Consider the following 27306-nt stretch of genomic DNA (forward strand, 5'->3'; position numbering starts at 1 on the left):
AAGGAATTGCAGCCACCGTTTCACGTGGGACGGCTGGCCAGCATGAAAGAAAAAAAAACTCTTTCACGCGATTAAGTCGGAAAAGGAATGGCTTTTTATTGAGGTTTTCTTTCTCACGACAACGACGGTCACCAGCTTTTTGGGCGAGTGAAGTTGGACCCACACTTTGGGCCAATTTGCCGTCGTGCCCATTGACACTCAACTCGCCGTTTGTCAACAACAACGAACGAACAGGGCAGGAAGCGGACAAACATCGCTCTGCAAACATCGGTCTAGAAATCTCTTCATCGCAAATTCAAATGTTCTTGCGGTTGGTCCTTCTTGAGAAGATAAATAAATAAACAAACAAAGAAATGCATGTTTTTTTTAAAAAAAACAGCATCGAGTCGTCTCGCAGAGGGCCCAGAACGGATCCAATCAGCCCGTCACAAAGCACAATCAGTGGAGGCAGAAAAAAAAAAATCTGAATCAGATTTGGCATTTTTCCATCCACTTGTAGAGGAAGAAAAGTCCTTGTGGCTACCTGCAATCATCTGGATTAAGATGCACTCCAGTCCAATCAAGGGACCTGCTCGGGAGCGTCCAGTGCTCTGTAGCGCTCTTCAGGACGGAAGGAAGTAACGTGGCGCAAGATTCAGTATAGCTACCGTGAGGCTCTTGTGAGCTTCATCCACGGCGGTCCTCCGTCAACCGCGGCGCGCCCTCGAGGGTCACCGCGCCCCGGGTAAGGCGGCGCCTCGGCCCTCCGGGCCCGACTCGTCGGAGGAGCGGCAGCGTTTGAGCAGCCGGTCGGCGATGTCGCCGCAGGTCTTGCGGTACTGGTGGCGCAGGAGCGAGTAGACGAAGGGGTCGCAAGCCGCCTTGCTGTACGCCAAGCACTTGGACAGCGCCCCCCAGTGGGGGCTGATGGGCACCGACGGGAACAACTCCACGATCCTGCGGGCGGCAGACGCAAGGCCGATGGCGAGCACGTCCCGCTTAGAAAATAGTAACGTGCCGACTCGCCGAGCGACGCGCTCGCTCACCGACCGGGACTTATTTACGTGCGTTCTTTCACGCTGCCGAGTGCTGGGGGGGGGGGACAGACGAGGGGCTCTCCCAAAAGTGTCGTCGCTCACCTCGTGATGACGTAGGGAGCGAAGCAGAGCATGAAGGTGCCGATGAAGGTGCTGATCTTCCTGGTGGCTCGCTGCCGCCGCCGCCGCTGCTCCTCCAGGCAGCGCTGTCGAACGCTGCAAAGACAAACGTTTGCTAAGGGCCGAGCGCTCCATCTCGCTAAGGAATAAACGTTGCGCATGGTCACGGAAACTCCTCGGTGGAGGTAACAAAACAAAAAGGAACTGCCATCATGAAATGGCTCAGTTCACTTCCTTGGTGGCGGGAGCAAAAAAGTCAAAAGGAGCGTCAACATCATTTGCATGATGAAAAACGACACCGTAAAAACATCGTTTGGGGGTATTATTTGCGTGTGAGGGGCTTCTTGGAGAGGGAAAGACTTTGGACCATAGAAGGGCCTCTGCCGACTCTCGACTCGGGCGCTATTTGGCGGAGGGCGATGAGCTCGTACCTGGGATGGATGTCCACCAGCAGCACCAGCGTTTGCATGGTGATGACGTCAATCCTCCTGCAGTGGAAGCGGGCCACTTTGAGCACTTTCAGGTAGGCGACGCACAGCACGACGAGGGACAGCAGGAAGGTGAAGGAGTGGAAGAGGACGCTGAAGACGGCGAACTGCGCCCGGCCTCGCGGCGGCGCGCCCAGCGTGCACGCGGCGTAGAGGCGGTGGTAGCCCAGCCACGAGAGGCCGGCGGCGGCCGCCGAGAAGCCCAGCGAGTGCGCCCAGGTGTAGCCCAGCACCAGGGCGGCGTCGCGGCGCCGCATCTTGGAGTGGTAGCGCAGCGGGAAGACGACGGCGAGCCAGCGGTCCGCGCTGAGCGCCGCCATGCTCAGCATGGCGTTGGTGGACAGCAGGGTCTCCAGGAAGCCCGCCGCCCGGCACAGGTCGTCGCCGCCGGGCTGCGCGCGGCTGGCCAGGGCGCCCAGCGTCAGCGGCATGTTGGCCACGGTCAGCAACAGGTTGCACAAGGTCAGGTTGGCGTTCAGGAGCCCCGCGGCCTGCTTGCGGATCTCGGGGCTGTACGCGAAGCAGATCAGCACCAGCGCGTTGGACAGCAGCGACACCACGATGACCGCCAGCACCGAGCCGAACACCAACGCCTCGGCGCCGTCCATCGTCCTCCCAAGCCGCGCGGCGCTGCGCCACAAATATATATATATATATATTTTTTTTTTTTAAAGAAAAAAGGAGGGGGAGCGCGAGAAGAGGCAACACTCGGCGGGCGCGGTGCTCCTCAAGCGGCCGCGGTCGACTGCGTGCACCCGCCACGCTCCCCCGGGTGCAAGGAGAAGCCCCCTGCTCTCCTCGCCGCTACATTGCTTCAAAGATGAGCGAGCGAGTGAGAGAGAGGGAGGAGAGAGAGAGAGAGAAGGCTTCCCTGCGTTTTGCTGTTTGTCGTTGTTGTTTGGGTGAAGAGTCAAGCGAACGGCGCGTCCAGGCGGGGGGTTTCTGCAAACCTGTGATGCGCTTCTCTGCTCACTGTGTGGGCTTCATCCAGCGAAGACTCTCAGACGCAGGTGCACACTTTGGCATAGGAGGCTGAAAGCTTTGAAATGCACAAAATGCACAAAGAGGTCATTTATCAGTGAAGAAACGACAAAAAAAATTCAAATAATCCTCAGTAATGCAACTCTCCCTCGACGCGCAGTGCTTTTGACATCCGTTTGAGGCTAATTCCTGGTGTCAGATGAGTGAAAGAGCGCACTGACTTGACAGCGCGCGAGAGGGCCCGCAGCTCTCCTCCCTTTTCGCTCCGCCGGCGTCCGTTTGAACGGGCTGCCGCTTCCCATCCCACACTTGATTTCCCGCCGACTGACAGGCCCGCGCCAACCGGCTGAACGCGAGCCGCGGGCTACGCTCGCCTTTTCAACCTGAGCTCGGGGTTCCCCTCTTTGAGAACTTTGACGACTTTTGCGAAGGAAGGAGGAATCAAAGCGTTGACAGTCAGAAGAGCCAACAAATGCGGACAAACCAGCGTCAGCCTCTGCGACATTGTGCAATGTTTGATTTAGTGATTCTTTGGCGTACGGAGATCCCATTCGACAGAGATGATTCATCTCCAGGGGATATACCGCCATTAAATATGGACTTCAATAAATGTCACATTTTGCACCTTTGTGCAAAATCCCAAGTGGGCGAGCTCCAGCATTGCATACGACCATGCTGAATAATTACAAAAACTACGCTTGTGTTCCTAGGAATAGCTCACGCATTAAATGCATGATAGATAATATATATTTTTGAATTCGGTGAATGGTTAGGAAATACACTGCATGTCCTCCAACTTCCTAAACATTTAATGGGGTCACGTGCTCAAATCGGGTCATTCAATCGCTGTCGCCCTCTCGCGAGGCATTGCGGCATTACCAGCATGAGCATTTAAAAAATAAAAAATAAAAGACTTCCTGAGAACAATTTAATCTCTGGCGCACTCTTGTGGCGCACTCGAGTGTCTTAAATAAAACTCGAAACAAATTCGTCTCGAATGCAGTAAGAAGCTTTTTTCTGTAGGTGGCAATATACATTTACAATTACTGGGAAGGAATGGTCATTTTTTTCCTCTTCTTTGGCCATAAAACATGCATTTATTTTTCCTTTTTAAAAAGAAAGTTGACGTCTCCCAGTCCAAACCTAATGTAAGCATGAACAAACTTGTTTCAGGATCAAACCGTGAAGAAAACATTTGCGAAAAACACTCCCGTACGCGAGCCCCTTTTAATGGTGCCAAAGTCTGTCGTTTGGTTCAAAACGAAAACACGAAGCAGCGCTCACAAGTGTGAAGCTTTCATCTAAGCGAAGGCGTTTCAAAATATCTCCTTACTTGTTTAAAAGGTGCTGGTCGGGCATCGTCGTATCTTGTCATCAGTTCAGCAACTTGCATCGCTTCATGTTCCACCCATCTGAGGGTGTCTGAAAGTTAGCAAAGCTCAAAGCAACAACAACATTAAAAAAAAACAAAAAAAAACTACCTTGTGATGTGTGGATTTTATGTCACCTCAAAGACAAAGCGTCCGTTTGGACATTTCACTGCCACAGCCACAGGTTTGTTGTTGTTGTTGTTGTTGCAGGAACCAAGTGGTTTTCTAGAAAAGGAGGCAAGTCTCCATCTTCGAATTTCCATAAATATTTGTGAGCAAGGTCTATGACCGAAGTCGGTCCTCGCGGGCCGCCGTTCTGCCGGTTTTCCAGGCCTCCCAGGACCTGATTCATTTGTGTCTTTTTCTGCCAAGAAGTGTATTTGTCAAGTCAAGAATCCCCAAAGGCTGCGGTCTTTTGCGACCACTCTCTTCCCTCCGCTGACATGAAAGGGTCCTTGAAAGTGCAGGTGATTGCGACCCGCTGACAATTTCAGGCCATTTGCTGGAGGTGGCCCGGCCAGCTGCCGCCCTCCTCTTACACCTCCCTGACCACTCACGTTTGATTGGGCCGGTGAAGTTCTTTCTTTTTCCTCGCTGGAAATTCAGCACCTGGGGGTGACCCCCCCCCCACCCCCCAGCCCCCTTCGTGTTAATAATTGAAGGAGTCCAGCGGTAAATGAATAGCGCTATTAGCCCACTTTGCCAAATGAGACACTTGGTTTCAAAGGATAGTTTAAAAATGGAAATGGCGGATTCAACAAGGCGAGACGCCGAGTGTTGGATAGAGAAATCCATACCCCCATTATTGTATCAATTATATTCATTTGGTACACTCGCTCCGCTGGCCGCAACATTTAGCGGTCCACCAGACCCGCCTACTCTGAGACAAAGGATGCAAAAAATGCTGCTGCCTTTTTTGGGGTGAGCATCAAGCATGACCTCTTGACACGGGTTTATGTTCAACGTTTGCAAATGTTCCGGTTTGGGTTAGGGTACGGGTCTTGAACGGATAAGACAAATCCAACCGAACTGCGGTTAGGAAGTCATACCTTCACGTACCACCCACACTCTGAGATGCTCCAAATAAACAACAATGGTAATTAGTCAGTCCGTCTCTTTTCTCTCTCTAATGGTTCGTTCCAGCACTGAATCAGTCACGCATTCTAAAATGAACGTTGCATCGTTTGCGCAACTCGAACAAACCGACAAATGCGGCCGCAAATGGCAAAATGATTCCAAAAGGTGTCAACGGCGGACAATATGAAAGCACAGCGCCGCTTTGGTCGCTATCGCTTCTGCTTTAATTTAATCTCTCTTTATCTCCCTCCATTGTTTTGTCTTTTATTGAGGTTGCGGCTGCATTGCGTTGTCGCCGCCGATCTCCAAGCCAGAAGTGAAGGTCAGGTGGAGCAGAGTGGCCTCTTGTTTATTGGCTTCCATTCAGGCCCACGCGCGGCAGCTGATTTGGCTATCTGCTCTCATATTAAGCTCTCTCACGCCCGTATTTGGGGCCGCGCGGATATTGTTTGTAACCGCATGGAGATATTTGCGGCTGCGAGCGAATTCAAATACGCCACCCTCGCTTTTGTAATATCCTCTCTGCGAGGATGCGAGAATGCCGTCGATCTTTCTGTCGACGAGCAAGTTCAGGCGGGAAGAAGTCAATCTCCTTCTTCATCTCGGCCCCCCAAAATATATATTACATTGTAAATGCGAGTCCGTACCAAGGGGATTTGTATTGATATTATTTGTCACGAGCCGAGGCAAAGGAATCTTCTGCATCGACATCAAAGCATGGCGAGGTCTGGTGTCGGCCCACGACCAAAAGTGGCACTTTCAAGTGAAAGAAAAGGATCAGAACTTGAGCAACACCTGCATCGAACAATTTGAAGACCCTCACAAGGCCATCACAGTAAAAAAAAAAAAAAGAAGAACTTTTCAAATAGCTCGTGTCAAACGGGCACACTCGTGTCCGAGGTCCAACCGATTGTCCGGCCAATGGTTTTCATCCAAAGCGCAGGCGGGGTTAAGAGAGTCACCGGGGCAATTTGGATGCAAATTTCCAACACTTGTCGAGGCTTCCGAAACTTGACGAGTGGCTGCTCTTCAGTAGAAAGGCCGGAATTATGTTCATGTTGGGGGGAGGGAAGAGGACAGGTGCTGAAAAACACAGCTGGCGCCTCGTGTGACCCACTTCATCGACGGAGAGCTTCGCTTCAATCTCCCGACACACACACAACGTGGGGGGAAATTGTTTGGAGGAGCCCCTTTAACTTGATTGGTTTACACAAAGTGACGCTAATCGTAGGCGGCAATTGTAGATTGTGTAAAATGAGGTGGGCGGGGGGGGGGGGGGGGGGGGGGGGGGTTTGAGGCATTTCCAATCAAGGATCATTGCACACTGAATACAGAAAGCGACCAAATTCAACCCCTTCAAAGCAAAATTCCACCGAAGGGGTTGATCCCACTTCCGATTTGCGCCAAACATAGGCTGCGTTTTCCATACCGTACCATCCATAAATCTGACTCTCAACGTACAAGTTGGCATCAAAGTGCTCCAAAAGTAAAGTCAATCTTGCTGCAAATGTAAGCCGTCCCAATCTAAACTTCCCGCGCAGTCGGTTGCGACATCATAGTTTGAAAGCTCCTTGGGCGGAAGTAATGAAGTGACTTCTCGTTACCTTGTTGCCCCCTCCAGATCAAGACGTCGCACTTCAGCGGTCATCTGAGGTCACCAGAGCCTCTTCTTCCCCACGGTGGCCTTCCCTTCGCCGCAGCGCGAGCCGGTGCCCGACGACCAGCTCGACCACTTCCTGAGGGAGGATTACGTGGCCCGGATGTCGGATGCGCTGACGCCTTCCTGGCTCTCTGGTGAGAGGAGAACATCATCAAACTTTTTGAACTGAAAGGATGAGCCCATTTGCCACCCACCAAGAGTTTTCCCAAAATGTACTTTTGACCGCCTGTCCGTAATGTGGCCCTCGAGCACCAAAGTTTGCTGCGTTGAACGGTGACCGAGAGAGTGGCCAAGGCGCGCACACCAGAAGGAACAGCCCAACGTTCAGCCATCTTGCTCATGCTGCACGAGCTGCCAAAGGGGAGCTGGAGGGCTTTTGCGATTTGGGGTTGAGGGGCAGGGGGGTCATTTCTGGAGTCAAAGGAAACCAGATACCTCCCCGAGGCGCATTTTGGAGAGCCCAGGAATAATGCCTCCTTTTGATTTGTGACTTGTAAACAAACAGGCCGCAAGATGTGCGATACGAGCCCCCTCGCTAGCTCACTTAGCCGTCACTCTGTGTGTGTGTGTGTGTGTGTGGGCTCAAGGTGCGTTTGCAGGGGCGCAGTCAATTACTCTGTGGAGGAGAAAGGGCTGTCTACCCCCTCCCCCAAGTCGCCCAAAGTGGAGAATGATTGAGTAGAGAGGCTGTAATTTATTAATTATGGTCTATATTCTTAGACCACAGCTCTGGCTTCATTCAATTTGAATAGATTGAGCGGTAATTACTGTCTGTGCGCGCGCATGTAAGAGTGTTCGGAATGAGTCAACTGCAGGTTACGTACAGTACGTTTGTCGTCTACTACGTCACGTTGTTCAATGGGAAGATTTTGAGAAAAGCGAACGGATACGTGCTTGCTGTTGGTCTGTGGTTTTATCCTGCGCAGTTCTAGAGAGACAGTGGATACGGATAGGTCTTTAATTGATGCGCTTTGGCTACAAACACATTATTGTAAGGCTGCAACGATGATTCACAAGAGTAATCTGTATATAAAAAAAAAAAAATTCAAAACCCGGAAACAAAATCTCCGCCTTGCATCCCCGTGACTATACCATGTGCGAGACATATCTGCCTTTCGAATCAAAGCAACGCAACTCTTTCATTCGCTGCAACCGAACGGTTGGCTCTCTCAGCGCCATGAAATTAGCCTCTATTAGCCAAACAGGTTTGCTTAACAAAAATAAATAAATGGAAATTGCGGCCAAAAGTGAGCACGATGCTCAGCTTTGTGTAATTGCAGCGTCGCTCTCGACAGGGAATTGGAAATAATAATTGGAAATCATTTCCCAGCGCGTGTAGGAAGCCAGAGAAGGGCGGCGATCTGCGCAATTACACGCCGCCAAGACGCCGGATGAAGCCGCCAACGAGCCGCTCGAGTGTCCCGGCGTCTGCTCGCGCGCCGATGACTCAACGCCGCTTCCGTACGCCTTGCTAGTTGATGCCGGAGGGCCCTTGTGGCTCACTTTTGCTAATTTATGGACACGCGACGTGGTGAGGGTTCATGTTTTGACACATTACTGCTTCACTCGGGTTAAAGAAAACATTAATATTCATTGGGAAATAATTTATTTGACTATGGAATGAAGTGCGTTGTGTCATCTCATAACATTGGATTTTTCTTTTTTTTTGGAGGGGGGGACCAAAGCGCCCACTCTGATACAGTGTAGCCAACAAATTTTTAGGATGGTGCTAAAGTGTTCAACTATTTATTTGTTACAGCTGCAGCTGTTGTGAAGGTGCTACATAAATCAGGATGTATTGTATTTAAACGCATCCCTTCCCAATTTTACGACTGCCACAGCCTCCCCGCAAGCAGCTGAGTTTGTCTGAAAAGTTGCTAATTTCCGCCACAAGTGCCAGCTTGGCACCTATATATGCTGTGACAGGCCCACGGGGTACTTTTGGTTAAGTCACTGCAACAAATTGTTGCAGAAGCAACTGACTATTTACAACAACGCAGTCAAAGTGCGTTCCCCGTTTGAATTTTTCCTGTTTTCATAGAGCAGAAGCCGCGCGAGATAAGGCTGCGGCCGCCAGATACGATCAATAGGCGGCTATGAATAATGCAGAGGCCGAGCGCGGCAGACACTTAATTACACTTTGGAGAAGCCATTCTGGCTAATTGAGGAGAATAAAGATGGCTCAAGTGGATGAACGCTGAATGCAAACTGAATTTGCTTCTGTCCTCCAAGAGAGGCCTTCTGCCTTTAGGAGAGCAAATTGTCATTTGTCATTCTGCAATTTGACATTTTCAAATTTGAGTTGGTCCTATGTGCCTCAAGTCATTTCCTCTGACCCCACTATTGTTCTTTTAATGTAAAGGATAATTGCCGCGCATCCAGACAGTGCCGTGTGCCTGCCATCTGTTACAGTTGGGCGAAATTAGCGCTAAACTACTTAGCAGACACTTTGGCCCATTGTCTGCTGTTGTCATAATCACCCCGAATCACGGGCGGCATCAGTACGGTCTTGAAACCCGATTTGGCAGTTTAATGGAGTCGGTTCGGGAGGGGGCGGGCGGGAGCGTGCTTTGTGGTTAACGCTGTTAAGAGATGTTGACAGAGAGCAAATTAAATCAGTCATAGATTGAGCCCTCTACACGCAGCCAGACAACCAGAGCCCGCCCCCCCTCTCCCCCTCTCTGTCCCCCTCTCACAGGTTATGGAAATGAAAGTCTGGATGACAGTGGTCATTGAGTCTAATGCGCTTCCTGTCATCCGGGGAAGCAGACGCTATGACACGATTCCGAACTTGGCCTGCCCTCAAGATACGGTCATGGCTTGGGGCAAGCGCACTTGGTGACAGCTGACGCGGACGAACCGTGTCACCAAGTAAAGTTCGGCCATCTTGAGGTCTCTCAAAACCGGAGTTGATTTATGTCTTTAGCGGACCGGGTGATTAATAATGGGAGGCTTCACACCTCGAGCAACATTTTTTCTTTCCGTGGATGCTCTTTAGACCGCCTCTTCAAACGCAGGTCATGCAAGTTTGACTGCTGGGGTCAGTTAAACTCAAGTCCTCCCTAATGGGAAGAGCAGCAGTGTTGCGTACCCCGAAGCACACTAAACATAGTCCCTTGTTCTCCTTGGAGCTAAATCGTAGCTCATGACGATGGTCAGAAGGCACTGAGACTTCTCAATCACCAAATCAATCCATCAGGTAGAGACCTCTCGGTTTCCTTTTCATTCTCAAAGAATGAAAGTGAAAAAATGGGTGCACGCCTTCAATCCAATAGTTGTGCGTCCCAACAAAAAAACCCACGCAAGCCGAGTTTTCTGACGGCAAAGTTGACAGTCAACCAGGGGCAAGATTTATGAGCAGCAGCAGAAGGTAAACAAGAGGACGTGTCCTCGCACCGCCAAGATAGATGGCGATGCTCGTCCAGCCGTCGCTTCAAGTCAGAGGTGGACTTGGGCCAGACCGGGGTCACGCAGACCACTTGGTCTCCACCTTGGCCCGCGGGGGTTCGATTCCATTCTCGACCGTGAAGGGTGGCCTTCAAGGCGCGCTGCTATCACCTCTCGTGGGGCTTCGGCGCGTTGGACTTATGCAGAAGGCAGTCCGGGCGCACTGGGAGGCCGTCGGTTAACATTTAGAACAGCCCAACTTTTGGGATTTCAAGAGAAATGCTCCTTTGGGTCATGACACGCCTCGATAGCTTCAAGATGCAATTATTCGATGATGGCCGCCGAGCACGTTGTACCAAAAGCGGGCCCTCGGGCAAACGTGGAAGGACTCCACTTTGGTGCCACTCATTACTAATTGTCAACGTCTTTGGCACAAGGCGGCGATCCAACGACAACAACGTCTTTGTGCGACTGCGCGCTCCTCTCTGCGAACAGCTGCCATTATTTCGAGATTTCTTTCCCGGCCTAGCAAATTAACACACAATGGCCGAGCTCTCGAGCGCGCGACACCGCTAATGCCGCACGCGATTGTCTCCTCTCCGGCTCGCCTCCCTTTCTATTGAACGCTCGCTAACAAGTAAGTAAATGGTGGGAAAAGGTGTGCACGTGAAATGGTCGCGGCCTTTGTGGCGAGTAATTAGTCACGGCGAGAGGCGTGCGGGCGTCGTGCCAGGGCGCCACGTTGGCCGAGCTTTACCGACGATTAAAGTGATCACTTTCAATAGCGGACAAAAGGGAAGAGGGAGCATATCTAGCGGCGGGTACGTCGGCCACCTCTAATGCTTTATCTGCCTTTTGATGTGGCGCTCATAAAAGGCCTATTGGGCTCCCACAATGACCCGCAAAATGGACGAGGGCCGGCAGCGGGAGCCGCGATCGTCGCCGCCATTAACTAAAAGGCCCGGACATTATCAGACAGACCGGCGGATGAAAGGACACGGAGGGGAGAAAACGAAGAAAAAAAAACCAATAATTGAAAAATTGCCTAATGCTAAAGTGAAAGAAAATGGAGCTGTGAAAAGGCACCGTGATAGTCCGTTATCTCCGGTAAATGCGGACAAACAAGACGACGCGGCCAGACATTCTGTTTGAAATGGATATGCTTCAATTACCTGCACGTCTAAATCTAGCCAGGCCGGGCATTGTCCTCAGCTTGGATGGGGTGTCGAAGCGAATTACACCCTACAACCCTCTCCAAAAACTCCACTAACGCTCCCCCCCCCCAAAAAAAAGCACTGCGAACGAGGTTACAAGGCCCATGAACAATGGTTAGCTCAAATATAACGTCGCTTTGGGGCTTTTCTTGAAGGAAATATAATTCCGCAAAGTAGTCTGTTTTGCACGATTAAAAGGTGGATAAAAATCGGGTTCTTTGCGTGGAATGGATTGGATTGGCAGGTTGGTGAAAGTGTTTAGTCTCGTAAGTTACCTCGTACCTTTTTTGTAGGTAGGAAAAAAAAAAAGCTTTTACCGATAACTTTAAAATGCTCTCTCCACTAATTCCATTTTTCTTTTAAGTAAGAAAAAAAAAAATGAAAGTGCAAAACCACTCATGACATTGTACTCACTGTGTTCAGGAGGGACACGCTGACGCTGTTCAGGTCTGCGAAAATAACACGAGTTAGTCGTTTGCACACCCTTGGGATTGAGATAATTACACCGCTTCTGTTTACTTACCTCAGATTGAGCGTTTTCTACGCCAAACCGCACTTTGATGATGTTTCTTCATAGTTTTGTACGGATTGTAGTCCTTTGGGTTGGTTAGTTGCTGTAGCAATGGCTGGTGGCTTCATGTGCAAGCAAGTGTATGTACTTTTGTGGAGTCATGATAAAAGGAGTTTAAATCACTCCTTATTTTTTTTTTTTGTGGTGACAAGCTGTTTCGGGGCGTCACAGTGTACACATCCAACACAAGTCATCTTTTGTGTCGTCTCCGGGACAGGAAATGGACGAGATGAGACCAAGCGCAAGGTTTGACAAGCTAACAAGGTAAAAGTCAAGCCGACTGCTGCTTGTCCTTGTGGAATCGATGAAGGTCAACTTAAATGGGAGATGAATCAGCTTGAAGAGACACGCATGGTGCAATGTCATTAGCAGCGAGCATGCGCAGAACCACAAACAAGACGTTACGCGGCGAAAAAGGAAAAAGAATAAAAAGTCAATACAGTCGGGATCCAGGAAAAGAGATTTTCCCGTTTTCTTTATTGCAAGTGGCAACAGCTGACCAGGTTTAGCGGAACACATGTACCAATTGCTCTCCAAGCTGTCGGCCCGCAGTGACTTCCTGCAAGCCAATCGGGTGCGAGCTGCAATTGGCCATTCCCTTTCTTGAAACAAACAAAATGTCTGCCATCCCGAGAATACACGACTTTGCTTTCGTGAGTCTAACACATGAGCCCCTTCATGACCGGTGAGATCTTAGCATATAATAAATTTGAACAACAATTGGTCAAGAGGTGATGAAAATTGGTACCATTCGGTGTCCCGAATAAAAGGGCAGCGGTGGAAATGCCATTTCATATTAGCCGTCCACAACCATGGGAATTGACCGACGCGAAAGCCAGCTAATCGTTTCCAGGATGCGGCGGAGGCCCACTGAGCCATTACCCCTGAAATAGAATCACTGACTGTATATCTCCATCTTCTCTGCTGCTTTGGCTGAAGGGCCTCACAAATTCGATTAGGCGCAATTGAAAACCCAAACCGAAGGAGGAAGAAATTGGCCGCCGTACCCATTTTGTTCTGTATCTCGATGATCTCGAATGAAGCATCGTCGTCATTTCTGGCGAGAGTTGCTCTGCTAGCCGGCCTACCGGACGCAGACCGCCGCGATTACTTCCTCGCCAATAAAGCGGGATCTGGTTTAGTCCGCCGCCGTCTGATCTGCGTCGGGCCACCGCCTGGGTGAAGCGGAGGGAGCGCTACGCATACCAGAGAGGAGACCTCAAAGTAACCCACGGAAAACTTATTCAAAATGTTTTTAATGAAGAGATGACGACAGTTGAACAAACAACAGAAGATCACAATAGGAGGTAGCGGTAGTCTCACAACCGCGCGACACAAATACAAAGATGTGGAATAAAAGTGAGACTGGATGCCGGTGGGCAAAGGCTTTGAAACGCGGAGGCGAGCGAACAAAGTTAAAATCGACGGGAGGGGGTTTGTGCGCGGCCGGTGACCGTAGTCATACGGCTGAACAATTTCCAGCCGTTTGTCATCCCGGACATATGACGGCAGAGAGGAGCGTCGCCAAACAGGTGGCAAGGACTCACTTGGGCTTGGTCTCGGCGTCGGTGACCTGGCGGATGTAGACGGCGTCTTCCGGGTGGCTGATGTCGCCCATCTCGTGCATGTAGGAAGCGGCGATGGCGATCAGGCCGCCGTCGCTGTTGAAGGCCAAAGACGCGATGCTGGTCGGATAGCGGTGGAACTGGCACAGGCGCTTCTTGTTGAACGGGTCCCAAATGTTAACAAAGCCGTCAGAGCCGCCTGGGAAGGAAAGATGGGAGAAGGATTGATCGACATCGTTATTATTTGGGCTGTCGAAGCCTTTCACGCACAAGTCAAGGCACATGAAAGAGGGCTGTCAGTTTAGAAGCCGAGTCTTGCCCGGAGCCGACCAGGGCGACGTACCCGTTGCAAAGGTGTTGTGCACGCTGTGAAAGGAGATGGCGTTGACGGGGTAGACTTGCTCGACGACGTCCTTCAGCCGGTGGCACTTGAAGGCGTACTTCTTCTTTTGGACCTCCACACTCGGGTCCAGGTACTCCACGGCCACGCGGCCCTCGATGGAGCTCAAGACGTAGCCCTGCAGGCGGGGAAAAAGTTGGCGACAGCAAATGTGAGCTACGGTTTGGAACATTCGAAATGGCTCTCTTCGGATGGCCACCTTGGCTGCTGCATTCAAATCAGCTGTGGTCGGCCCTCTTTGTGAAGGAGATCGATTTAGTTTTGTGCTGCACACAAATCGATTTTTTTCCCAAGCTCACCGAGAGACGTTTTATTCTAAATTTAGTTCCATGCTTCTTCCATACTACTTGCACTGCTACCGTTTCTTCTGTGTATTTTCCGGCAAATTGCCTTGCGGCACCATTCCGTCTCCCACACGTCAGTCTTGGCACTACGACAGACCAAGACGCGAGTCGAAGGTTTTCCTTGTTGTCCTGGGCCATACCTGCTTGTTGGGGAAGGCTCGTATGCAGCGGGTCTGAAACTTGAGACTGGACTCACGCCTCTGCTGGACATAGCCCATGTTTCTCAGATCCCAAACCAGCACACGTCTCCCCGCCGTGCCGACAATCAGCCGGTCGCCCGCTACAGACATGGTGTACACCTTTGAAGAACACGAGCGAATCCAGAGTCAGACACACCGGGGCACTTTTTGGGAACACCTGAAGAATCCCAAGACCACATACCCTATCTGGTTGCGTGAAGGTGCCGGCGTTGCAGGGCGCCCTGGGATCCCAGAGTCGGACTGACCTGTCCCAGCTCCCCGTCACCATGACGTTCACCTCCGGACAGTGTTCTACACAACGGATGGCGGAGTCGTGCTTTCCCACTATGGTGTCTGCAACCAAATTAGAAACCACAATATAAACTCTGACAACCTACATTGCCGGCGATACAAAAAAAACTTTGGTTATCTTCTCGGGGGGGGGGGGGGGGGGGGTGTCAGGAAAATCCGACGAGAACGTCTGAACTTTTGGGTGGTCGAGAAATTATTCATTACAACCTTGGTTATCACATACCTTGATCCGTGTTCAAGTCATGCATTTTCAAATTTGTATCCAGATCTCCACTCCATGCATGTGTCGGGTCCTGATGGGGCAGAGGGCAAAAATGGACGTTGTGTTCTTATGGCAACACGTTAAAACGCAAACATTTAAATGACACGGAGCCTGCTACGTACATAAAAAGCACAATCCAGAACGGGAGCCGAGTGTTGATACTTCATGCGCATGGTGTTGGCCACCACGTCGTAGAGGCGGACGGTGCAGTCCCAGGAGGACACCAGCAGGAAGTGGGCGGTGCTGGGGCTGAACTTGACCGCGGTGATTCCATCTTCTGGGCCCTGGTTCAGTTTGTACTCACTCGTGACCATGCTCTGCAAAACACAAACTCGGGTGACACACTTGAAATGCTGATTCTTTTGTGAGCATGATTTAGTTTCATCACCTCTAAGATACCGAGAACATCAAAGTAAATTTCAACAACAATTCCAATAAACATGGCCAGTGACATGAGGTGGGGGGTGTTTTTAAGTTGCGAAATCAGTGAATTAACCACAGAAATAGCAAATGTTTGAATCAAGTGTACAACTCTCCATGAGAAACGACAGAGAATATACACGGACCGGCCCGGCAACTCAGTCTTGACGGCTCGTTGCATCATGTTTAATGGTAGAACATTTAGATGCCATATTCATTAAGGATAATGGGTTTTTTTCAGACCTGACAGTATACAGCATCGTTACGTTACGTAAGAGTAAAAGTACTTATTTCGGGCCGGTGTTCACTGGGTAAGGCGTAAAAGAGTGTTTTGTTACAGTGTTGTCATGAAGAAAATCTACGACTATGCCATTGTCTTTCTCAAGAAGTGAATGAGAGGGGGGAAAGAATTCTTAGTTTATGTCATCGCCGAGCTCGACAACAGTTAACGTGAGACGCAAACAACTCGCTTAACCCCAAAATTATTCGGTTAAGTACAAAGCAAGATAGTTACAGTTAATTCAGCTGACAAATATGAGCGTACTGCGTGTTAAATTAAGCGATATTTATCTTTCGGAGAACTCGCCCATTCCAGTAAAGAGCATTCAGGAATTAGCCTTAGCCAGGAGCTAACCGACTGTTGTAAATGCTAAAGCTAGTAGTAGTGGTGAGTCGTCACTATGGACTTACCATTTATCCTGGGCGAGGGGGTCCACAGCTAATACAATATTTTATTATCAACTCGAGTCGAGTTTTTTTTTAATACGTCGCAAACAAACAAATATTCGTCGAACTGAACGCGCTAACCACATCGGTGAGTGAAGCGGTCCAGCGATTGATAAGTCGCTGTTGATTAGCTGAAACGAAATCCCCACGTTTCCCGCCTGCTTGTTGATTGGTTGGTTTGATTCGCAGAGTACTTCCGGCCTCTCCACGTGGGTCATGTGACATCAGACGGGAAAATGGTGGTTGGTGGTCCCTCGGGTTTGCGCATGCTCATTAGTTTAGTCTACAGAAATGACCTGTGACAGATTTTATATCTCGTTCCTCCAGTTGGGAAGTGATTTTATAAATTAGGCACACAAGGGCAAAACATGAACGATGATATGACCGTTGGCATTCGGTGAATTAAAAGAAATTTGTGATCAGATTCCTGCACGTTTTTGAAAAAAATATATCACGACTACAGTCCTGTACATTCAAACTACTTTATTCATCTTTACTGGGAACTCCTACGAGATTTCAGTAGCAAATCATATTTGGCTCCGTAGTTGGTTGAATTGACCACAATGATGTTTTTTTTAGCTTTGTTGTTGCTTTTTGGACATCATGAGACTTGTAAACAGCTGCGCAAGTAAGGTCATGTCAAAATGTTTAATCCCACAATTTTAGAGCGCCACAAGCACAATTAAGAGTCTTCAAAATACGTTATGTCCAACTTTGCACATGAAAATATATGCACTTACACTTTGAAGCAAATGAGGACAATTATGGAGATTGTGCCGAAAACAAATAAAGTAAATGCACGGGAGGTGATAGGAGGACAAAGGAAAACGTCTAATTTCCCAAATTTAGATTGAAAAATATACAAATGTATTTTTCAAGTCATACAACATATTCAAGGTGTGCTCAGGGGCTAAACAGGCCTCAGCAGGGGAACGGCGTGGGGGTAGTACATGTGATGAGAAAAGGCCAGGATTGACGCCTGGGCACCGGGCGAGGTCCCCCCCGCACTCCCGCTGCTCTCCGAAGCTCGGCTGTCGTGGTAGAGGACGGGTACCCTCACGATCCTCTGCGCCGCGGCGTGGCTCACGTTGGCCGCTTCCAGCTCGGCGGCCAGCTGCCTCTTCCACTTGTTCCTTCGGTTCTGGAACCAAATCTTCACCTGAGTCTCGGTCAGGCGCAAGGAGGCGGCCAGGCCGGCGCGCTCCGAGCTGCTCAGGTAGCGCTTGATGTCGAAGGTGGACTCCAGCTGGAACACCTGGCTCCTGGAGAACACGGTGCGGGTCTTCTTTTTCCTGCAGGGCTTCCCGTCAGAGTGCTCGGGTTTCTTTTTCCAGCGGTCCTCTGCGGACTCGGAGTCCTTCTTTGCCTCCTCTGGCTCACTCTCGTCCTCTTCTGCACTTTCTTCTTTGGGGTCCGGCTCACTTTTGGGGAGGTCGGGTGAAGAAGGTCTGTCGCGTGCCAACGCTTGATCCTTCCCTGAAGCTGCAAATTAACACAATGAATTGAAAACAACTTTATTGTCAAATGAGCTGTATGTATGCGTCATACAGCACAGATCAATATAAAACAAGTTGCACCGTCACCTCGTTATGATCATGCAAGACTGAAACTGCTTTAAAATGTTGCGGTATTCGTATTGCGTCTTCACATGTAATTTTGTGTGCAATATTGCACATTGTTATTTTTAAGCAACGCAACGTCGTCACATATTTGCATCTTTACATTTGATTTGTTTCTTCATGCAAGCCATTTCATTCTCATCGGTCACATGTCGTGGGTAAGACTTTATAAGAATTTATTGCAGACATACAGTGTGTACACATTCAACAGAGCTATACATGCTCTCTTGCATTGTTCTTAATTTTGAAATTTGGATTACGGATATAAAAGCGAAAATATATCCACCTGATCAAATATTAATATATGACTAATATCGGAAGTCAAGACTTCATTTGTCATCACTGAAGTGCTTCTGATTCCCTTGTCGTCGTCGTCAAGGATTTAAATTCCATCAAAATAAACGCTATTCTGTCCCAAAAATATTTTGAAATAGACATTAAGCTGGGTTTTTCTTACCAAATGCATACAGTGCGTTGATCCTCGATACAATTTAAGATATTTACACTTGTAAAATCGGACATTATCGAAAGATTCTTTTGTAAGGGGAACAACATGCAATAGATGTGCCAAATAGAAGCCAAAGGGGGTTTCTTCTCCCGTGTGCACAAAAAAAAAAAAAAATAACACATTTGGGCTCCAAAGTTTAGTTATTCCGTTATTTTTTGGAATGAAATTACAATTCAATGAAATATGATGGATACCTTCAGTTTTGAGATGAGCACCGAGCGTGTAGGGATGCCACCAAGGGGACGGCGAGGACAGCGCAAGCCGCCGTGAGGGCAACTCCAGGCAGGGTAGGGACAAATCGGCAAGCCGGGAGAAGAAGGTGTCCTCCAGGAAGCTTCTGGGCCTGGCGGGCTTTTTGGGATGGTCGTCGATGCCGAGCAGGTTCTTGATGGAAAACTTGATGATGGAGTCTTTGGCGGACTGGCGCGTCTCTTGTTGCGCGTCAGCGTCTGCCATCACCTTTTAGTTCCACACCATCAAATACTATAATTGAAAGTTGAAGAAAACAGCAGTGACGTTGAGGTGGGGGGTGGAGGGGGGTGTGGGGGAAGTATCCAAAAAGATGTGCTTTCAGTGGTTCTGCAGAGAGAAATAAACGTGCTGGCTTGGTTCTTTATGGAGATGGTAATGATGACATAAAAATGACAGCCCAGTTAAAACACGCTGGGTCCTTGCGATTGGCCAGAGCGGGGAGCAAATGGGCGTTGAGTCTGCAATCGGACAAGAATAGAGCTCAAAACAAATAGAAAAGGGGTCTCTCCCCCCCGCCCCCCGCCCTCAGGGGGACAGAAGCCACTTATCCAGTCAGAGCAGAGGTGGGCAACCTAAGGCCCGTGGGCCACATGCAGCCTTCAAGAGGTTTTGATCAAGCCACTCTTGCAATTCTGAGACAAAATTGAGCTGTTTATAAAGCAGTCGTCGTTTAGAATAAGTGTATCGATCCAATCGCATCCTTAAAACATGCAGATAAGGGCCCGAGTGTGAATTAACTTGAACACAATCTACTTTTCTTTTGAGTTGTGGAGCAGCAGCCAAATATGAGTTTGGCACGTCGCCCCTTGGAGGCGACAGGTCGCGCTCGGTGTCTGCTGCCAGTTTCAAGTGAACCGAGAGGATGATGCTGCCACCTAGTGACACAAAAGGAGACAGCCCTTCAGACAGGGAGCGGAAAAACCTTTTCCCTGCCAGGGCCTGGTTTCTTTTTTTTTACTTTTTCAAGCTGTCTCACCACATTTTGCTCCTTGCTCGCCCCTTCCTGACTCAAGTGTGCTGGAGAAGAAAAAGGGGGTCGTCCGTGGCCTCGGATAGGGATCGCTTGAAACGATGATTAAGAAAGTTTGACGTGTTTTGGAGTAAACCGAATTCAAAACGAAAGCAATCACATTTGCTTGAAACCAAGGAACACTTTAATAATGGGTTCCCATCCAACCCCGAGCGCGCAACGGTAAATCTGCCTCCGCTACTTACGTGACTGAGCTTGGGGCACCGGGACAAAGGCACTGAAACACTCAAATGAAGACACTCAACTAGCTGGGGAGATACCGGACATTTCCGGCTGATCATATTTGCAAAATCCGTACAAAGTGACAAAACAGCACTGCAAAAAAAAAAAAAAAAAAGGGAAATTACAAGTGACAAAGTAACAGTCAGTTGCGGTGCGACTGGACACACGCAAGAATTGATATCGGGAGTGTAACGCGGCGGTCTCTTGAGTGCAATCTGTCCGGCTCCACTTCGGTATGATATCAAACGTCATACTCCTTATCGATGAATTTGGCCATCGTGGACAGCTGGATGTTTGTCGTGCCCTCGTAGATGCTCCCTGCAGAAGAAAATTCCATTTTGGTTGGCACCTCATATTTTGTGCTCCGATAAGCAGCATTATCGTGCACGTACGTACGTACCAATTTTACAGTCCCGGTAGTATTTCTCAACGGGGTAGTCTTTGGTGAAGCCCACCCCTCCCATCCATTCGATGCATTTGGACGTGGTCAGCGTTGCCACCTGAGGGAGACAAAAACAGCAGTCGGCCATTTTGGCCCAAATTCAGTGGCCGCAGCGACGACGACTCATGTTCTGAGGCGTGTGCGGCGTCACCTCTGCAGCAAAGTATTTGGCCATGCAGGCCTCCTTGATGAAGGCTCTGCCGGCTTCCTTCAGACGAGCGGCGTTGTACGTCAGCAGGCGCGCGGCTTCGATCTGCGTCGCCACGTGGGCGATTTGGTGCTGCATCCCCTGGACCGCAGAAGGACCAACAGACGCACATTTTGTTCAGCCGCTCACCCTTCCAAAAGGTTTCTACGGGCTTACTAATTATGATTCCCCCCCCCCTCAAAAATGTGACAATATGTCTCCTTGAATATTTTGCTAGCTATGCTAGGTGTTTGATTTACCTGGAAGTCAAAGATACGTTTTCCAAACTGCCTTCTTTGTCTTGTGTAAGGAACTGCGTGGTCAAAGCAGCCTTGCGCAAGCCCCAGCATCTGTCGGAAAATCGACGTTCAATGCAATTCTTTTTCAAAGCGTGTGTACGTGTGAGACTTTTTTTTTTTTTTTTAAATAACCTGCGCCGCAATTCCTATCCTGCCTTCATTCAGCATTCCGATAGCGTACTTGTACCCGTGACCTGCTTGGCCCAAAATGTTCTTCTCGGGCACCTGCGCAACACACGTTAGCAAAGCACAAATGAGCAAAAGTCACGAGATTCATTCACAACCCCCCCCTCCCGAGTTCGGACCTTGACGTTGTCAAAGTTGAGCGGGCAGGTGGAGGACGCGCGCAGTCCGAGCTTGTTTTCCTTCTTGCCGATGGCGAGGCCTTCCGTTTCCCGGTCGACGATGAAGCACGTGATGCCTCTGTAACCCTGTCGTTGGCAAATCACAAGAGGCGCTGAGCGGTCCAGGCCAGGAAGGCCTTCTCGAACTGATCAGAAGGCCCCACTTACATTGACAAATCACATTTCCCTTTACGTTGTGAAAGCGCTTCATCAATAACGATGTTTTGCACCGTACAGTAGGAGGTGGCATTTGAGGGGAAAATGGCGCTACTCACGGCCGAGGGGTCGACGTTGGCCATGACCAGGAAGACACCGGCATTCTCCGCATTGCTGATCCACATCTTGGATCCGTTGATGATGTAGTAATCCTTGTGTTTTTCCGCACGCGTCTTCAGCGCAAAGGCGTCACTGCCCGACTCGGCCTCGGACAGACAGAAGCTGCCAATCTGCGTGCGGAACGGAGCCTTGTAAACGGAGCCGGGAATGCGCGTTCGGTTTTGATCATCAAACCTCCCACCATGTCCGTGCACAGCCTGCTGAGGTAGCGCTCCTTCTGAGCGGCCGTTCCCAGCTGCATCAAGAGCGTGTTGATCAGAGTATTCTGGATGTCGCACAGCACGGCCACGGAGGGGTCCACCTTCGCCAGCTCCTCGATGACCAGGATGGAGGAGAAGAACGTCGAGCCGGTACCGCCGTATTCCGCGTCAATCTCAATGCCCATAAGCTGCATGCGGATGAGGTCATTAGCACATCGGCATTAGCCAAACGCACAATTTCTCACTTCAGGAACATTGGTGGGGCAAAGATAGCTCCTTACCCCCTGTTCAAAGAGAGATTTGATCACTGCTTCATCCATCAATGAGTGCTCATCCATCTTCGCCACAAGGGGAGCGATACGTTCTTGTGCGTACCTTTTCACTGGGAAGGAAGAAAAATCCACATCGATGGACAATCAAAGACACCGGTTTGAGAACCACCGCTGCGAAGTACGGCTACAAAAATAATGTTCAACTGATGCATTGGTCCAAGTGTCCACAAGCAACAGCCACTCACCCGATTCCCTCATCATGCTCTCCTCCTCTGAATATGACTGCAAGGGAGGGAAATTCAACACCCCGGCCGCTTGGTTGGAGTTCACATCGAGGGCAGACTTGGTGGACCTGCTCCTCCATCCTGGCTGGCATCCAACCCACGGCCGAGTGAGCCGTCTGCAAGACTATTAAAACAGAAAAAAAGACACATCGGGAAGGTCATCTTTTGTCAATGTTGCAGCAGCTCTCTGTCTCTTTATATGTACGTATATCAATTCATATTAAGTGATAAGGAATGCGTGAATAATTCCGAACGCAGCCTGCGATTCTCAAGGCCAGCTGTTAGCAGGCACCGTGCTAATAACGTTAGCAACGTGGCTATCGTAAGGGCGTGCATTTTCAACGACCAACATGATCAAGACAACAAAATCGGACACATTTAACAGGCAATGACGCCGATCCCGGGATTACCTTCGACAAAGCCCTCACGAACACGGAAGCCATGACTTGTTATACAATGTTTACATTGGTACTCCGGAGGGTGATGTTGCATCGAAGAGCGTCGGCGATTCCGCCACCGTAGGCGTCAATGATGACGTGACAACCATTTTGGATCCGTATGGTGATTTTAAAATATTTTACTATCGACAATAAATACATGTGAACGTCGCGTTACCATTATATTGGAGTTAGAATCGGAGATTTGGTGAACATTCTCTGGGAACAGAAGACTGTCTCCTGTTTCCCATTTTCATTGAATGCAACATTTCCACGATTGACGACATGACGCGTCGGAAACCAAGCACCAGCTGCTGAGCGTTCACCAGTCAACATTGTGATAGTCGCGTCATTTGGAAACATTTTAGTAAACGTTACATTTTAGTAGATGCTAGAAAGAGTCTTAATGGAATACGCTGAAGTGGCAGGGCCGCTGCGAGGGCTCGGGATGGCGTGCTAACGTTAGCCGAGTTGCTACCATCCGCACCGGTTGAAAGTGCTAACGTTAGCCGAGTTGCTACCATCCGCACCGGTTGAAAGTGCTAACGTTAGCCGAGTTGCTACCATCCGCACCGGTTGAAAGTGCTGTTTTAAACCACACACACCGAGTCTGGGTTCTTCTGGGGGATGCTCTTTGGGTCGCGGCGCTTAAACGAGCACCATGGAAGAAATCAAGACGGAACCGGTGGATTTCGTCAGGGAATTTCAAGAGTACCTGACACAGCAAACGCAGCACGTGAACATGATCTCGGGCTCCATTTGTGAGGAAAAGGACCCAGGTGTGGATGTATGCCGAGCAGTTTGAGCATCGATTCGCAATCCTTGATGTCGGCTTCCGCACTTTGCCCTCGCTTGTACGGGAAGATAGTTCGGCGCATTAGTAGGATCCACAAAAGCCCCCCCCCCCCCCCCCCCCGCGCCCACTACCACTCTACCTGCGTTTATTGATTATCCTCGATATCTAACTTGAGGTACATCTAAAACAATTAAGCACAGTCGTAGAACGATTAGGGTCCACTAGCAGAACGACTAACGGGTTTTTTTGCACCACTAGTGCCACTTTTGGGCTACTGGTTCAACCTCACTCGGTTTAATCGATACATGCTTTGAGATCTGCCAACTGAGTATTTGATGTGTTTTTCTGTCACCAGTGGCACCGAGGAGTGAGCAGAATGGCGTGGACGCCCCATCCGTGGAGGTAAGCCTGCCCTTGGAGGAAGGCTCCGACGTGCAAATGGACGGCCTGGAAAGGACGTGCGACGGCAAATACAAGTGCAGCTTCTGCAGCTACGCCAACAGGGGCATGGCTCGGTTGATCGAGCACATCCGCACCCATACAGGTGCGCCGTCTCCCTTTCGTGAAAATACTCAAAGCACTTTGCGCGTTCACGTTCCCTTCCGCGCTTCCTACAGGAGAAAAGCCGCACCGCTGCCAGCTGTGCCCCTTCGCCTCAGCGTACGAGCGCCACCTGGAGGCCCACATGCGCTCTCACACGGGCGAGAAGCCCTACAAGTGCGACCTATGCGCTTTCCGCTGCAGCGACCGAAGCAACCTGTCGCACCACCGCCGGCGGCGCCACAAGCAGCCGCCCGCCCGCGTGGCGCGCCCGCCCCGCGCCTGCAAGCGAGGCCTGGCCGCCCTGCAGAAGCGCGGCGGGCCGCTGGGCTTCGGCAGGCGCGCCAGGGGCGCCAACCCTTTCAACGGCCCGCTGGAGCAGCTGGCCGACCTCCGCGGCGTGGCCCCGAGCGGCAACGAGAAGCCCATCGTGATACAGGAAGTCACGGGTGCGCCAGTCACCCCGTGTTCCAACGGCGTGCGGACCTCGACGGCCAAAAGCCAATACCCCGGAAGTTCCGCGCCCGGCCTCGGTTCGGACGCCCGCGACGAACCTTTGTGCGCGGGGGGCAGCCGGCCCGGCACGCCCCTCGCCGCCGACACCCCGGACTGTGACGAGCCGCAGCGGTGCCCGCACTGCGACATCCATTTCCCCGACAACGTCCTGTACACGATCCACATGGGCTGCCACGTCTACGAGCACCCCTTCCGCTGCAATGTCTGCGGCCGCACGTGCGCCGACAAGTACGACTTTGCGTGCCATTTTGCTCAAGGGCAGCACAGGAAGTGACTCTGACGCTATTCGGAATGGGTCAGGAGCCGCTATCCACTACTCACGAAAAACGAAATTTAGGCGTGAACAATTACGCTAATTCAAATCTGCATCACGATGTAGTGGATTGAAAGTGTGAGGGGGGGGCATATACACACTCGCTTGACACACGAACAGTGCCTGTATCGTTTTATTTTTTACATCATGTTTATACTGTAAATTGTAATATGACTTAGGAGTTGTTCTTTTATTTTTACCGTCTACTTGTTTTATAACTGAAGCAGTATAAAGGAGACCTTAATCGAAACCACTGGTTGGAGGTAATTTTATTTTTTTTAATAACAGACTCACCGGCTAAAAGTTGGAATGGTGCTGGGCTACTTTGAAGAGTATTTCTTGCTTTTCACAGTCAAAACGCATCACCGCCGTCTTCACCACATGATCCACGTCCATGTCGTCCCCTCCCTGAGTCAAGTTCAGGTCTTGAACAAAGTCTCTGCGCAGATCTTGGAGGACTCGCGTTTTGGATTCGCCAAGCTGAGTGGCCAGGGACCTCATGTGTCGAGAGGATACACCGGTTTCTGAAAAATGACAAATGGAGATGCAAAACCGTGCAATAGCGCGACCTAGTGGATAGGATACGCATCATTCTTTTTGAATTTCAACAAACAAAAAAAAGGCAGAAGTTGGAAGAATTTGAGCCAATGTGAAAATCTAAATTCCTGTTTCAACATAAAATGTGAACACGTTCAAACTAAAACAACCTAAATTAACACCCCCGAAAAAAAAGCTTGCCCAACGGAGCGGACAACCGACCTCTGGCTTTCTTCATGGCCTCGGAGATGAGACGGCGACAGGCCTGGTCAGCCCGGTGAACCCCGCTTGTGGCGCATCTTTGGCGGTCTGCCTCCTGCAAGGTTGAAGTTCACTACTTCAGTGCGGGACTTTTAAAAGTGGACTCATTAAAACGGGACTCTTATGAATGAACGCGGAGAAATGGCGAGGACCAGGAGCTCACGGGGGCTGCTGAGCAGCTGCAATTTTTTTGGAACAACAATAGAATGTATTGTAACAATTTTTGCTGTGCTTTTGCACACCTAACAGTCACTCTTAGCAAAACTAGAGTAAGATGTCAATCAAAGTCATCCTTCACAATGGCTCTTTCAGAAACCTTTTGTTCGACGTCGTCCTCAAATGGGCTCAAAGGGTCGCCGAGCGCGCAGGAGATCAACTCCATCACCCTCTGACTGAAAGAAAAAAGTAAAAAAAAGGCTGAAACGTTAAAAGACGGAAGACCAAAACAGCTCATGCGTTCATCTTACATGTCGCACTCGAACAAATCGTCTGCCGTGTCCACCGCGATGCTCTTTGCCTCCCAGGGGTTTTTCGTTGGATTTGGAGGCTCCAGACGCTTTGCCATCTCCGCGATCACCTCGGCGGGGACGGGACGAGGCCGGCTCTCATTCCGGCTCATGCACAGATCCAAGCGGCATTGCACGTACACCTGGCAAAAGCCCAGCGAATCTGCAACGGTGGCGTGTCCACGGCAACGCATTTCAGACTACCGCGCTACGACAAAGCTTCAGTTGTCATTAGCCGGCCCAAAATACGCCTACACTTGCGAGCCAGCCGGAAGACCTCGTATCTCATGCTCGGGTAGTAGAAGTTGTCATCAAGCAGAATCAAAAGCGGCGCCGCGTCGGCCCGGGCGGGGTCGAGAGGCGGCGTCAGTAGAGCGCGGGCGCAGCGTTCCCACGCGGGCACGTCGATGCCGCCGTCGCCCGGACGCTCCATCGGCATTTCCCGTTTCTCCAGGAACTCCTCGAGGCAACGCAACACTGCAGTTCGGTGGATCTTCCATTCTGTGCGCTGGAAAAGGGCAAATGGAAATTCAGGCCAAATGCGTTCAGCAGAAACTTTATTCGGACGGCTGCACCATAGTGTTACAGAGTGTTTTTTTTTTTTTTTTAAACAGCTGGTCATTGAATCGATGTTTTTAACCCTACTTTTAATGTAATGCTCTCATATGTGGCTTGACTTTTCAGCCGTTTATTGAACCCTAACGCTAAGTCTATACTGGACTGACACGGGAGCTGCTGTCAGCCTCAGCTTACACCCTAGACACTCACGTCAAGTAATCAGACATTCACTCCACATTCAAACGATTCCAAAATGGCACTCTCACGACGTTACAGATCACACAAAAGCCGGACAAGCAGTTTTTTTCCCCTAGAGCCATTACTGCAATAAATAATAACGATTCACGTGTTTCACTGTATTCAAGTGACGTACAGCTTACCGCTTCTTGTGACGTAGCGTCGTCGTCTGCAGCTCTGTTTTGAAAAGCCTGCTCGGGGATCAGCCCGTCGTACTGCACCACGGCGGCTCTCCAGCCGCGCCTTCTCGCGGCGAGGCAGACGCTGCGGGACAGCGACGACTTCCCCGCAGCGGGAAGACCGCAGAGGACGCACAGACAGGCCCGAGCTCGGTCCGCGTGCTCGGGCTCCATTGCGGCCGCCATACGTCTGCGGACAAACTTGAAGCCGTTCACAAGGTTTGCCCCGTGTGGCTTACTTCCGCATTCGCATGAGCCCCGCCCACATCCGGTTGTATTATTTATTTATTTTGCTGCCTACGTCACGTGAAGGTGAAGTTACGCTCTTCGCTTATTAAT

General features: G+C 50.2%; 6 protein-coding genes and 1 long non-coding RNA gene across 10 annotated transcripts; 1 reads left to right on the plus strand and 6 right to left on the minus strand.

The window, feature by feature from the left end:
* Positions 1-71: 71 nt before the first annotated feature.
* On the minus strand, positions 72-3045 carry LOC127603301 (G-protein coupled receptor 26-like). Its single transcript, XM_052069478.1, has 3 exons — positions 1568-3045; positions 1119-1232; positions 72-936 (listed from the first exon to the last, which is right to left on the minus strand). The coding sequence occupies exons 1-3, from the start codon at positions 2230-2232 to the stop codon at positions 711-713; spliced, it is 1005 nt and encodes a 334-aa protein (XP_051925438.1). The 5' UTR covers positions 2233-3045; the 3' UTR covers positions 72-710.
* A 384-nt stretch (positions 3046-3429) lies between these two features.
* Positions 3430-6774, minus strand: LOC127603353 (uncharacterized). Its single transcript, XR_007963040.1, has 3 exons — positions 6657-6774; positions 4087-4200; positions 3430-4017 (listed from the first exon to the last, which is right to left on the minus strand). It is a non-coding gene; the product is annotated as an uncharacterized LOC127603353 (long non-coding RNA).
* Positions 6775-13122: 6348 nt separating this feature from the next.
* On the minus strand, positions 13123-16234 carry bub3 (BUB3 mitotic checkpoint protein). The gene is made up of 7 exons (XM_052069485.1): positions 16057-16234; positions 15069-15263; positions 14908-14977; positions 14575-14726; positions 14334-14492; positions 13793-13967; positions 13123-13648 (listed from the first exon to the last, which is right to left on the minus strand). The coding sequence occupies exons 1-7, from the start codon at positions 16057-16059 to the stop codon at positions 13428-13430; spliced, it is 975 nt and encodes a 324-aa protein (XP_051925445.1). The 5' UTR covers positions 16060-16234; the 3' UTR covers positions 13123-13427.
* Positions 16235-16560: 326 nt separating this feature from the next.
* hmx3b (H6 family homeobox 3b) lies at positions 16561-19609 on the minus strand. Its single transcript, XM_052069495.1, has 3 exons — positions 19225-19609; positions 18414-18702; positions 16561-17574 (listed from the first exon to the last, which is right to left on the minus strand). The coding sequence occupies exons 2-3, from the start codon at positions 18673-18675 to the stop codon at positions 17003-17005; spliced, it is 834 nt and encodes a 277-aa protein (XP_051925455.1). The 5' UTR covers positions 18676-18702; positions 19225-19609; the 3' UTR covers positions 16561-17002.
* A 137-nt stretch (positions 19610-19746) lies between these two features.
* Positions 19747-23365, minus strand: acadsb (acyl-CoA dehydrogenase short/branched chain). Of its 3 annotated transcripts, none has more exons than XM_052069444.1 (11): positions 23240-23365; positions 22049-22211; positions 21813-21913; positions 21513-21719; positions 21271-21441; positions 20957-21082; positions 20784-20876; positions 20613-20702; positions 20317-20454; positions 20120-20223; positions 19747-20037 (listed from the first exon to the last, which is right to left on the minus strand). In XM_052069444.1, exons 2-11 carry the CDS (start codon positions 22062-22064, stop codon positions 19965-19967), a joined length of 1119 nt encoding a protein of 372 aa, XP_051925404.1. In that variant the 5' UTR covers positions 22065-22211; positions 23240-23365; the 3' UTR covers positions 19747-19964. The 3 variants fall into 3 exon arrangements, with proteins under 3 accessions (XP_051925404.1, XP_051925403.1, XP_051925402.1); XM_052069443.1 differs by lacking the exon at positions 23240-23365 and adding an exon at positions 22498-22622 and having other exon boundaries at positions 19747-20041; positions 20124-20223; XM_052069442.1 differs by lacking the exon at positions 23240-23365 and adding an exon at positions 22498-22622.
* On the plus strand, positions 22703-24939 carry LOC127603299 (zinc finger protein Pegasus-like). Of its 2 annotated transcripts, none has more exons than XM_052069475.1 (3): positions 22703-23303; positions 23676-23864; positions 23938-24939. In XM_052069475.1, exons 1-3 carry the CDS (start codon positions 23186-23188, stop codon positions 24648-24650), a joined length of 1020 nt encoding a protein of 339 aa, XP_051925435.1. In that variant the 5' UTR covers positions 22703-23185; the 3' UTR covers positions 24651-24939. The 2 variants fall into 2 exon arrangements, with proteins under 2 accessions (XP_051925435.1, XP_051925436.1); XM_052069476.1 differs by lacking the exon at positions 22703-23303 and adding an exon at positions 23334-23495.
* A 17-nt stretch (positions 24940-24956) lies between these two features.
* On the minus strand, positions 24957-27226 carry LOC127603296 (L-seryl-tRNA(Sec) kinase). The gene is made up of 6 exons (XM_052069471.1): positions 26932-27226; positions 26249-26501; positions 25955-26156; positions 25804-25879; positions 25449-25542; positions 24957-25213 (listed from the first exon to the last, which is right to left on the minus strand). The coding sequence occupies exons 1-6, from the start codon at positions 27151-27153 to the stop codon at positions 24987-24989; spliced, it is 1074 nt and encodes a 357-aa protein (XP_051925431.1). The 5' UTR covers positions 27154-27226; the 3' UTR covers positions 24957-24986.
* Positions 27227-27306: the final 80 nt, after the last annotated feature.

Source organism: Hippocampus zosterae, chromosome 7 (assembly GCF_025434085.1).
Source record: "Hippocampus zosterae strain Florida chromosome 7, ASM2543408v3, whole genome shotgun sequence".
Taxonomy (NCBI): domain Eukaryota; kingdom Metazoa; phylum Chordata; class Actinopteri; order Syngnathiformes; family Syngnathidae; genus Hippocampus; species Hippocampus zosterae.

Bases quoted from the DNA above. Each gene is read 5' to 3' on its own strand.
- LOC127603296 (XM_052069471.1), bottom strand. From the start codon at position 27,153: ATGGCGGCCGCAATGGAGCCCGAGCACGCGGACCGAGCTCGGGCCTGT. The intron at 26,157-26,248 runs GTAGGCGTATTT...CCACCGTTGCAG, and splicing joins CTTCCGGCTGGCTCGCAAGT to ATTCGCTGGGCTTTTGCCAG. The intron at 25,543-25,803 runs GTTTCTGAAAGA...TCAACCTTGCAG, and splicing joins AGGACGACGTCGAACAAAAG to GAGGCAGACCGCCAAAGATG.
- LOC127603299 (XM_052069475.1), top strand. From the start codon at position 23,186: ATGGAAGAAATCAAGACGGAACCGGTGGATTTCGTCAGGGAATTTCAA. The intron at 23,304-23,675 runs GTGTGGATGTAT...TTCTGTCACCAG, and splicing joins TTGTGAGGAAAAGGACCCAG to TGGCACCGAGGAGTGAGCAG. The intron at 23,865-23,937 runs GTGCGCCGTCTC...CGCTTCCTACAG, and splicing joins GCACATCCGCACCCATACAG to GAGAAAAGCCGCACCGCTGC.
- hmx3b (XM_052069495.1), bottom strand. From the start codon at position 18,675: ATGGCAGACGCTGACGCGCAACAAGAGACGCGCCAGTCCGCCAAAGAC. The intron at 17,575-18,413 runs GTATCCATCATA...GTTAATTTGCAG, and splicing joins TGCTCATCTCAAAACTGAAG to CTTCAGGGAAGGATCAAGCG.
- LOC127603301 (XM_052069478.1), bottom strand. From the start codon at position 2,232: ATGGACGGCGCCGAGGCGTTGGTGTTCGGCTCGGTGCTGGCGGTCATC. The intron at 1,233-1,567 runs GTACGAGCTCAT...TTGTCTTTGCAG, and splicing joins CTGGTGGACATCCATCCCAG to CGTTCGACAGCGCTGCCTGG. The intron at 937-1,118 runs GTGAGCGACGAC...TGCCGCCCGCAG, and splicing joins GCTCCCTACGTCATCACGAG to GATCGTGGAGTTGTTCCCGT.
- bub3 (XM_052069485.1), bottom strand. The intron at 14,978-15,068 runs GTACGTAGCAGG...CTGCCCCATCAG, and splicing joins TTCTGGATTGTGCTTTTTAT to GACCCGACACATGCATGGAG. The intron at 13,968-14,333 runs GTATGGCCCAGG...CCCCGCCTGCAG, and splicing joins GAGCCTTCCCCAACAAGCAG to GGCTACGTCTTGAGCTCCAT.
- acadsb (XM_052069443.1), bottom strand. From the start codon at position 22,530: ATGGCTTCCGTGTTCGTGAGGGCTTTGTCGAAG. The intron at 20,703-20,783 runs GTTATTTAAAAA...ATTTTCCGACAG, and splicing joins GGATAGGAATTGCGGCGCAG to ATGCTGGGGCTTGCGCAAGG. The intron at 20,455-20,612 runs GTAAATCAAACA...TCTGCGGTCCAG, and splicing joins AACGTATCTTTGACTTCCAG to GGGATGCAGCACCAAATCGC.